This window comes from Mastigoproctus giganteus, chromosome 8 (assembly GCF_048544385.1).
Source record: "Mastigoproctus giganteus isolate SK-2022 chromosome 8, ASM4854438v1, whole genome shotgun sequence".
Lineage (NCBI taxonomy): Eukaryota > Metazoa > Arthropoda > Arachnida > Uropygi > Thelyphonidae > Mastigoproctus > Mastigoproctus giganteus.
In genome coordinates this window covers 27954796-27966281 of record NC_143582.1, presented here as the reverse complement: position 1 = coordinate 27966281, position 11486 = coordinate 27954796, and the positions used below count along the sequence as shown (strand labels likewise).

The 11486-nt window shown below is 39.6% G+C and overlaps 1 protein-coding gene across 3 annotated transcripts in view; it reads left to right on the top strand.

The window, feature by feature from the left end:
- Window positions 1–11486, top strand: part of LOC150081394 (cubilin-like) — a 196386-nt gene that overhangs the window by 176131 nt on the left and 8769 nt on the right. For all 3 annotated transcript variants that reach the window (XM_090379777.1, XM_090379776.1, XM_090379779.1), the window contains 5 exons: window positions 8339–8546; window positions 8659–8867; window positions 8961–9002; window positions 10828–11011; window positions 11205–11398. In XM_090379777.1, coding sequence (XP_090235903.1) covers window positions 8339–8546; window positions 8659–8867; window positions 8961–9002; window positions 10828–11011; window positions 11205–11398 — 837 coding nt within the window. The remainder of the gene's footprint in view (window positions 1–8338; window positions 8547–8658; window positions 8868–8960; window positions 9003–10827; window positions 11012–11204; window positions 11399–11486) is intronic.

The window sequence follows — 11486 nt, the reverse complement described above, 5'->3', positions numbered from 1 at the left end:
GGTTGTGTAAGTTTAATATTTTGGAATTTGTATTTCCATTTCTATGATTCGCTGCATCAAATTAAAGACTACGGTGGTTCTAATGCCACAGAGAACTTCAAATAATAACTCGCTGTTGTATTTGTAGCGAATTTGCAGCAAATCATAAACAATGGCAGTAACCAAAGGATCGCAACCTGGTTCATTTGTTTTAATTCCAGCAACAAATAAACATCTTAAACGAATAGTACCTATTGCAATTTATCTTTATAATCAGGGTTATTATCGACCAAGTTTAGAAAAAGGGGTAATGGGATTCCTTTTAAAGATAGGATTGCTAGTTTTGCGTAGACATTCTCTTAAAATCAATGAAGACCCAATGGTCAGGAAATGCGTGTGAAGGGAGGTTGTTTCATGAAATGGAAGTTTAAAGGATGAAGAAAAGTTGGTTCTGTGAGTTTGAAGTTGGGCATTCTGCAACCCACAATGCAGCAAAAACATGACATCTACTGTGGCGAACAAAAAACTGCATCACTTGTGAATTTTGCAAATGTGTTTTGCGCTGCATTGTGGGTTGCAGAAATGTTCGAAATGCATTTGTTAGGTGGGATATATATCTCTGTGAAGGAAATCCATTAAAAAGACCACCTGATATACCTAATTGCCATAAATATCTTCTCAAAGGGTAAATTGCGTAATAAATGCAAATATGAGAAATTATGCAAATAGCAACCATGACAAGTTCACTTCCTAATTCATTTCACAAATATACGTGGTCTCAATTCTAATCTCAACGAGCCATTTCCACTTGCAGTCTGCCAAGCCCCACGTACTTTTTCTGACAGAATCTCAGTTATCGGTTGATTTAAATACTGCTCATCTCAGATGCCCACATTATTCGCTGTATGATTCCTTTCGCCTCAAAGGTGGTACTTGCGCATATGTCCGTTCTGATATTCCCTGTCAGAGACTTAGCAATTTGGAATCTCCTCTCTTTGATCTTCTCTGGCTCAAAATCTCTCTACTTCATTGTGTCAAATTCATCTGTTGTCTCTACCGTTCTCCCAACTCCATTAATCACTTGGAGCTCTTTGACTTCCTCTCGTTGCAACTTGACTTTCTCCAGTCCAACTTTCCTAACAGTGAGGTAATTTTCCTTGGTGATTTTAATGTTCACAACTCCAGCTGGCTTCCGTTTTCTAGTCACACCGACCCAGCTGGTCGAGATGCTGAGGCTTTTGCAATTACTAACGACCTTGCACAGACTGTGCATTTACCTACAAGAATACCGGACAATCCTAATCGTACAGCTAATACACTTGATCTTTTTCTCCCAAACAACCCTTCTAAGTACACAGTCAAAGTGAGAGGTCCTTTAGGCACCACAGGTCACACAACTTGGTGAATGTCTCTTCTCAAATGGAACCTTTATCTCATGGCTATTCCCAACCTCGTGTTGTTTGGCATTACAAGAATGCAAAATGGGATGACATGCGAGACTTCTTTTCCTTGGTCGGATTACTGTTTCAAAACTTCTGATGTCAACGTTTGCTCAGATCGTGTCAGTGAAATTATTCTTGCAGGAATGGAATCCTTTATCACACACTCCACTTTAAAATCTCGTCCTTTATCTAAACCTTGGTTCTCCAATAAATGTGCTAAGGCTGTTCAAGAGAAGAATTTTGCATATCGTAATTGGCTTGTTTCCAATTCTTCAGTTTCATTTTCTGCCTACACCAAATCACGCAACAATTGTAAAGCAATTATTAATCAGTCCAAACTAGAGTTTGAACAAGCTAAGAGTAGAAAACTTGCTTCTTGCCCTAATGGCAGCCGAGCATTCTGGTCTCTTGCCAGAGCTATTGGCCGCAACTTTTGCCCATCTCTGCTCCCACCTCTGTCCAAACCAGATGGTTCTGTTGTCACTTCAGCCAAGGATAAAGATGACCTGCTAGCATCCCATTTTTCTTCCAGCTCATGTATTAATGATCTTGGTAAAACACCTCCCACCATTTGCAACACGCTCCATTCAATGCCTCCTGTGGTCTTCCGTCAAAAGGATGTCAGAAGTATTTTGACGAATCTTAATGCTAAGAAAGTTCCAGATCCCGATGGTATTTCTCCACTTGTTCTCAAAACCTGTGTGCTCCTGAACTTACTCCTATTCTTTGCCGCCTTTTTTCACTTTCTTATTCCAAAGGTGTTTTTCCTTCTGCTTGGAAATTTGCTCATATCCAGCCAGTTCCTAAAAAGGGTGACAAATCCCTCCCATCCAATTATCGTCCCCTTTCAATTACTTCTACTCTTTCTAAAGTAATGGAGAAATCAATTAACTGCCAACTGTTAAACTACCTAGAAACCTTCCGTCTGATCAACGATCGCCAGTATGGATTCCGTCAGTGTCGATCCACTGGTGATATTCTGGCTTATGTTACCCATTTATGGACTAATTCAATGGAAAGGTTCGGTGAAACACAAGTAGTTGTTCTTGACATCTCAAAGGCTTCTGATCGTGTTTGGCATAAAGGTCTTCTGAACAAGCTTCCATCTTATGGTTTGCCAATTGTTCTTAGTAATTGGTTATCCAGTTTTCTCTCTGATCGCTCACTGAGGGTGATGGTAGATGGCACTGTCTTTTAACTTTTCCACTAATGCTGGTGTTCCCCAAGGTTCAGTTCTTTTCCTCTTGTGTATTAATGACCTTCTTACATTGACTGGAAATCCCATCCATAGTTTTGCCGATGATAGCACATTGCATTCCACTTTCCATTTTGAGAAACCTTGTCCTGCTCAATCAGCTTCAACTTCTCGAAAATCTGCTACCGATTCCTTAAATGCCGATCTTCAGGTAATTCTCCAGTGGGGCAAAGACAACTTAGTTGATTTCAACCCTTCTAAAACCCAGTCTTGTCTTATATCTCGCAAAAAGGATTCTTCTGCTCCTATGCTTATCTTTAGTGACACTCCGATTTCTAGGCAAAATGATATATCTCTTTTGGGAATTACCCTGACTTCTAATCTCTCTTGGCACAAGCACATTACAAATATTGCTTCCTCTGCATCTAAAAAACTTGGTTTTCTCTTTCGCTCTCGGCGTTACTTTTCTTCCAAACAGCTGCTCACTCTGTATAAATCGCAAATCCGCCCTGCCATGGAATATTGTTCCCACATCTGGGGTGATGTCCCCAAAACCTCTCTCAAGCTTCTTGATTCCATTCAGAAGAGGGCAGTTAGGTTAATTAATGATTCATCTCTAACAGTCTCTCCACTTGCTTTCTCATAGACGCACTGTTTCTGCTGCATGCCTCTTCTACAGATACTTCCATGGGCACTGTTCTTCTGAATTGGCTTCTATAATTCCCGCTCTCTCTTTCAAAACAGTCCGAACACGTGCCGCCACCAGCCAACATCCATTTACTGTCCAACTTCAAACCCACAGAACCAACTTTTCATCTTCCTCATTTATTCCTTCAACTGCCGTTTTCTGGAACAACCTTCCTTCATACGTATTTCCTGAAAATTACAGTCTACAGAAGTTCAAGTCCAATGTCAACAAATATCTTCTTTCGTCTTCTCAACCTCCAACCCAAGCACGGTACTAAGTACTATAGGTTCTAATACCTCTCGTGTTTGAGGTTTACATAAAAAAAAAAAAAAAAATTAACGTAATAGTATTATGTACTGTAAATCAGCAAAATAAGTCCTCAATATTTTGTTGTTCCTCCTCGAGCTGCAGTTTCAACCCTGCAACGATCTGGCATATAGTTAATCAACTTCTGGATATACAGTTGCCCAATTTCGTGTTACCACACCCTTACAATACTCTCCTGCACAGCTGAGTCTTACTTGTTGGCTTCTTCTAAGCAATTTTAGACGACATTATGTTCCAGCGATTTTCAATAGGGTTCAAATGTGGACTGTTGCTGAGCCAGTCCAACACTGTAATGCTAGCATTTCTGAGGTATGACTGCTCCTTAAGGGAGAAAAACGAGGGAAAACATTGGTGTAAGTAAGTTTTAAGCCTTGTGAGACAAGAAGACAAACTCATTATTAAATCTGAATTGCATAAAACTTGTGAATTTTGCTGTGTGGCAAGGTGCTGAGCCCTGTTGAAAATTGCAGTTTTGGACGTCTGTGTGGTTATCCCTAATAACGGGTTTCAGGCACTTCTCCAAGATAGCAGTGTAGGTTTCTGCATTCACCATTCCGTTAATAAACTTAATTCGCCCCACCCCTTTGCTTGTTATGCATCTCCAGACCATCTGACCGGCGGGGAACTTTACAGTCGATGGTATGCTTCTGACATATCGCTTCCCATCCCAGCCATGGGACTCGATTCGTCAGAAAAGACGACGGTGTCCCATTGTTTCTGTAAACTCCAGACTACAACTTGAAATCCGTGCTAATGAAGTCCTATCAGACCTAGATGAGTGGTTAGTACACATAAATTAACTATTTATGTTTCCAAAACAAAACACATTCTTCTCAAAGGAAAATTAGACCCAAATAGACCTCTAAGTATTAAGATTAAAGAACAATCAATAAAATTAGTTAACTCGTACAAATACCTAGGAATTATGTTAGATAACAAACTTCAATTCATTACCCATGCTAAATATATACTAAGCAAAATCAAGACTTTGACAAGCAAAATAATCAGAATTACCAAAGGTTCTTGGGGTCTGAAACCCTCCACTCTCAAGCTGTACTACAAATGCATATTTATTCCTATTGTCTATTATGCTGCGGGCGCCTGGAGCCCCAGTATACGCAGAGTCACGGTGAAAAAAATCTTGACTGAAGCCCAGCGCTTCTTCCTGATTGCAACTTCAAGAGCTTGTCGCACAATTTCAACGTCGGCACTACAGGTAATCAACGGCCAACTACCAATTAAATACGAAGTGCTGTACAATTACTTTCAGTATTGTAGAAGGAAGGATATTGCAGCACAGTTCAACCAGTTTTCTGTAAACCTGGACGTCCCAGTGAAAGAAGACAACAATAGATTAAGAAACCAGTTCCTCCAGGAATGGCAAAACGAATGGACTAATGCCAACACTGGAAGAATTACTACCCTTTTTATACCTCAAGTTGCCGAATTTGACAAAAAACATTGGCCCTGGTTTAACCCGGGTCTTCACCTAACTTTCCTTCTATCCGGGCATGGCAGCCTACACTCAAAGTTATTTACCCTAGGTTTGGCTGCGTCTCCTCTTTGTAAATGTGGCTCAGAGGAGACAGTCCAACATATAATCTTAGAATGTCGATATTATGTAGACATTCGATTTGAACTTCAGACATTGACCGAAGTTTACGATGTAAATAACTTCACCAAGTTTTTAGAATGTAAAGAAAATTATCAGGCACTGGCTAACTTTGCAGACAAATTACTGTCTGACGCAATACCTTGCAATTACTGTCTGATGCAATAGAAGTGTTATCTGACGCAATACCTTTGATTTGCGACAAACAAAATGACTGGAATCAAACAATATTTTATACGTTTCACTTCAAATGTTACTTTTTTTAAGATGGTGCAGTTTTTTTTTTCTGCCACCGTATAATACAGAGAGCGGAGAGACTTTATAAAAAAGCCTGAAATAGGTTTTGGGTGCACTGCCCCATATGTGGAACAATATAGTAATAGTGCAAGGAAGTCACAGGCGTTTGCTACATTGACCGAAAAAAAAAAGAGGAGTAGATAAGCTCCTTATATTGGTCACTTCGCAACTACACGTGAAGACAACCTGTTCCAGCAATCAACGACTCGCTGGCTAAAAGAAAACTTCCTCAACCCCTGTAATTTTAATGTATGTCCCGTATTTTTGGAATTCTTTATAACAGTGAAAATTCCACCTTCATTCATTTTACTAACCCCTCTCAGATCCTTATAAACCTCATTGAGGTTTATAAGGGTTGCCAAGCTCTGTAGTCCACATAATCGGAGTCATTCCTCGTATGGCCACCTTTTTACCGACCTTACCATGTGAGTTGCGCGTTTTTGGACCCTTTCAAGAAGCTCAATGTCTTTTTTCCAGATAGTCTCCATACTTGAACACAATATTCCAAATGTGGTGTTACAATAGCCTTTTACAGTGCGACTGTGACCTCCCTACCTCTACAGGATAAGGTTCGATAAATCATCAATAAAACTCCATGGGGTTTCCTGGCTGCTGTTTGCACTGCTCAGAAAACTTCATATCTGCCCATATTGTAACTCTCAGATGCCTTTCTTCCCCCACTCTTTTTAATTCAACCCCTCCAAGTGTATAATTTATTTGGGGGTTGCTTTTCCCCAAGCGTACGACCGTGCACTTTGCTGCATTAAAACAAACACTCTGCTTTGCTGTACTTTTCTGACCATTCTTGAAGCCTGTTCAAATCATCCTGAAGAATCTCTGCTTGGTATTGATCATTAGCGACTCTACCAATCTTTACGTTGTCTGAAAATTTTGACCTTTCCTTCTATCCCTTCATCGATGTCGTTTATGAAAAACAGTGGTCCTAGAACCGATCCTTGAAGGACCCTACTCCAGACGTTACACTAATTTAAAGAATATCCTTTAATCACAACCCTCTGCAATCTATCTTAGAATCGTACAAGTAATCCTAACCTGTTCAAGCTTATACAGTAACCTCTCATGAGGGGCTGAGACAAATGCTTTGCTTTAATCCAAATAAACTATGTAAAAAAAAACAACTGCAGCCAATATCAATCCATTGAGGGATGGAAGCCTCCTCAACAATTCATGTTGAGGGAAATGGACCATAATCTGCCACGCTGGTCCAGTGCGGGTTGGCAGATCTACCGTATTTAGCAGTCAGGGGCTTGAATCCCGGTCTACTCAAAGAGCGTGTACTACTGCACTACCGCCCTTGACCACTCGGCTATGGACAACTATGTTCAAATTACTCCCTAAATCCAGACCATGAGTAACTGTGTCAAAATAGCCTTCTAAATGAGTTGAACATGATTTTCCCTTAACAAAGCCATGTTGTGTGTCCTTCAGAATGACTTATCTATCTAAATATCCCTGGATTGCACTTTTAATCATTGTCTCTAAGATTTTATCTACCACTGAAGTCAGACTAACCGGTCTGCTCTTAGAACTACCCTTGTGTATTCGTGATACGTTGGCACCTCTCCCAAGTCCAAAGATGTCCTCATAATTATCTTCAATTGTTTAATACACTCCTGGTAGCCGTCCTCAAATTATTGGGTATGTGCCATCAACTCCAGGAGCATTACTTGCCCTTAGGCCCAAAAGTCTTTCTTATAAACAGTCATCTGTAATTTCGAAATCACTAATTTTATATGACTCAGCCTCTATCTTCAATAAAGAAGAGCCTTCTGAAGAAAAAGTACCTGTTCAATTCATTCACGATATCAGCTGGGTTATCTAAGATTTTTCCACACGTAGTGCACGAGGGTCCGATCTGATTCGCTTTTGTCTTCCTTGTATTACATGAAACATGACAAATTCCTTGTCCCCATTCTTTGCTCTCTTGGCCAGCGACTCCTCTCACATTGTTCCTTTGCTTCCACTAACTCATACCACACAGATTCTATGCTGGCTTGCTGACCTTGCATTGCATTTGATAAAAATCATGACACCACCAACCCTTATTTCCCTAAATACATTATACACATCATAGGGGAACTCGTCATCCCCAATTTCGTGGTGGCACCACGTTTCTGGTAACCCTATTATATCAGCATTAGTTGTTCTAGCCTAGCCGAAGAATGGGAGTCAAAGCGGGTAGGAAGATGGAAGGACAAGGAAAGAAGACATTCTCCAGATGAGGGAGGCAGGGAAGGAATGATGGGTTGGACATCCCTGAGCAAGGAAGCCCACCCAAGCCCACGGAAAGTAAGTTTGCAAGGCCAGCGATCCTACCCCAAGTGGTTTCTTTTCAATATGAGATATCCCACACTACATAAGTAGCGTCAGTACTCCTACCCACATAGGGGGTTGATTAGATCAGGTCCATGATCCATTTAGAGGTCAATATCAGAAATATCAAGCCCAGATAAGGTCAGTAGTGAGGTTAAATTTTGTCTAGTTTGAATCTGTCGTTTTAGTGAGACTCTGCAGGTTGACTTCCAGTGGATTCTACTCCCCAGATGGTAAATTCTCCCAAAGGGAGAATTTACCGATTCTACCATCCACGTATCAATAATATATTCTTCAAACATATTGGTTTCCAGTTATTTTTGGCAGTATAGTGTACATATTTTCAATTTATTGAATCATCAGTATTTATTTTATAAACGTAACATAAAAATATTAAATCAGAAAAGAATCTTATGTACTGATACTTTTAAATTTCAATCCAGTTCTTTCTCCCTTTTAAACAGCCCAATATGTGGTGGGAACTCCAACCCCCAACACCGTTTGTAGTTTCACCATCTACAGTGATCGCAAAAAAGAGGGAGATTTATTATCGCCCACATATCCAGGAGTTTATCCCAAAAATCTTCAGTGTCAGTATAAATTCTTTGGGAGAAAAGGTCAAAGAGTGCGATTGGAGTTCATGGACTTCGACCTTTTCTACGGTGGATCACAGTAAGTCATTTAAAATAAGTCTCTTCCCTTCTCATATGATGATATTCCATTTTTGTTATAAAGATGGCCAAGCAACAAAGGCAATGAGGTGTAAGAATTGTTTTTATTTTAGCTGCCCCTTTGACTTCGTAAAAGTTTACGATGGAGCTACTGTCGATTCGCCTCTAGTCGGTACTCATTGTGGCCAAGAGCGCAACCTGGTGGTGTATTCCTCATTCGAAAATCTGTACGTCATCTTCACCACCCTGCAGAGAACGGCGGATACTTCCAACCGGGGATTCGCTGCTTGGTATGAATTCAGTGAGAAGATCGTCAGTTTAGGTGAGGTCCTGTTTAGCTGGAAATTGTATTCAACATTGCACTTAGGTTGCCACAACAACAGTCAGATATAAAGAAGTAATCTTTCTCTTACAGATTTCATTGGAAAACACGATGGGGAACACATGCGAGGGACAGGTGAGTTGCTTTATTACCACTAACTTGAATTAAAACGTTTAAGAGTACTCCCCCTACTGCGTGTACCCTTAACTATTGATTGTATTCTTTCTTCATCTAGTAATATATGCAGAAGTTTCATTGATTTAACTCTTCTGTGACAGACTGTCATCATGGATAATGTTGAATATTGATCCATTGTCCAATTCCTGTTTTTGAAAGGCAAACAGCCAAGGATTATCCACGAAGGGATGTAGATGGTATATGGGGGATAACTGTCCATCCTATGATATTGTAAAAACATTGATGGAGACAGTTGAGGTGTGGCCGGGGGAGTGGGTAGCTACCAACATTTCACACTTCTGAATTCGTGAAGAAAATTGAACAGCTGATCCTCAATGACCACCGATAATTAAACAGATAGTTGCTGAGACAAGCTATGGATCAATGAATACTTCATAATGATTTTAATATATGAATAGGGTCTGAGCACGATGGATTCCTCGCTTCCTCAAGTCTTCAGAAAGAAAAAAGACAGGCGTGCTCTGCTGAAGTAATCGCCATGTATGACAGCGATCTTGGCCTCTTTTTTTCTCGATTGGCAACTATAGATGAATCGTGGATTCATCTATAATTACCATCACTTTGATCCAGAAACAAAACAGGTTTCAAAACAATGGAAAAGATATCGCCGAAAGAGCACTGAGACCCAAAATGCAGATTACTTTAAAAGGCATATTGGTCATTTGTTTTACCTTCAACAACGAGTTGCCTCCATACTGCAATATTCCTTGTTAAAAATGGCGTTTTTAATTAGCGTGCACATGCTATTTTGAATGAGGCGTACACACATAAAAGATGTGTTAGTTATTAGTTACCATAAAACTATCTGCATTGAGAAAAAGATCATGCGTGAAGAAGCATGCAAGATTTATTATCGCGATCGACCGCAGAAGCACAAAGAGTGCTCGAAAGAGAACAGTAAAAGATTGAAAAACCGTTATATTAAAGAGAAACTCCCTCAGGAATTACCTGTGAGGGAAAACTCTTCGCAAAAATCACTCCTCTAAATCGTTGTAGTCAGGAAAAATAAGGGGGTTGGTAAACCTCAAGAAATTGTTGGGAAAGTTGGATTGGGAGTGAAGAAAAAGACATTTTGATGTCTTTTCCTTCACTCCCATCATTGTCACTTGACAGAACAATAACAATATCTTTCTTTCCTAACATTTTTGATAAAAAAAATCCTTGTTAACCTCCTCACTATCCATATTAACTATTACGTAATCCATGTTACGCACAAGGATAACCAATGTGATGTCCCTTGTTAATTACCAGAATAGAAGTTTATTATCCTTGTTAACTATTAGGTAATCCATGTTAAGCACAAGAATAGCCACTTGTTATCCTTTGTTAACCATGATGATAACCCCTTGTTAACTACGAAGATAACTCTTTATCATTCTTGTTAACTACAATAATAACAATTTATCATCCTTGTTAACCACCACTAGGATAAATTATTATTATACTTAACTACTTGGATAGCCATTTAGTATCCTTGTTAACTGAGATGATATTCATTTTTCGTGGTCCTTGTTAACCGCGAGGATAGCCATCCTTGTTAACCGCGGGATAGCCATCCTTGTTAACCGCGGGATAGCCATCCTTGTTAACCGCGGGATAGCCATCCTTCTTAACCATGACTCTAAATGCTTATACTTGGATAACCACATATTATACTTGTTAACTTCGAGGATAACCACTTGTTAACACAAAATCCATGAATAATAATAATGTTCAGTGCACTTTATAGATCGCAGTATACACGAATATGTTTTCTTTGCAGAATGTGATCAGAAAATCCTGAGCAAAAAAGGGTCAAGTGGGGATGTTGTATCGCCAAATCATCCTTTCCCTTACCATCCCAATGTCATCTGTCGTTATTACATCTATGGCATGCAGGATGCTCAACATCTTGAACGAGTCCGTCTGCAGTTCGAAAAATTAGAGATTCCTAGCTCTGATACAGAGTAAGTTGCACGGTTCAAAGAGTGCTAAGGACCTGACCTTTAATGGTAGCATTCTTTGACTTAATTTGTCAGAAAATTTTTGAAAATACTTGGTCCCAAGCGGTGTCCTTTTAAAGAGGATAGTGAAATTATTTATTAGTTGTACTCAAAAAAGGATATTTTTATATTTTTTGTTTGCTCGTTTATTTTCTAGGTGCACCGATGGATATCTCCGAATTTATGTTCAAGGACAGGAAGAGCGCTATGCCTTAGACGAATTCGACCATAATTTCTGTGGACATTCTCTACCTCCATCGATATTGTCTGATGGACCGAGGTTGGTAATGGTATTCAATAGTGGGAATTCCCAGGGACCTGGATTTAAAGCGAAATACACCTTTGAAACAGGTTTGGTCTTTGGTAAACGTAGATAATTCACTTTTTCCAATTCAACTTTCATATTCCATTTTAAGTACATTAAATGGGAATAAACGAA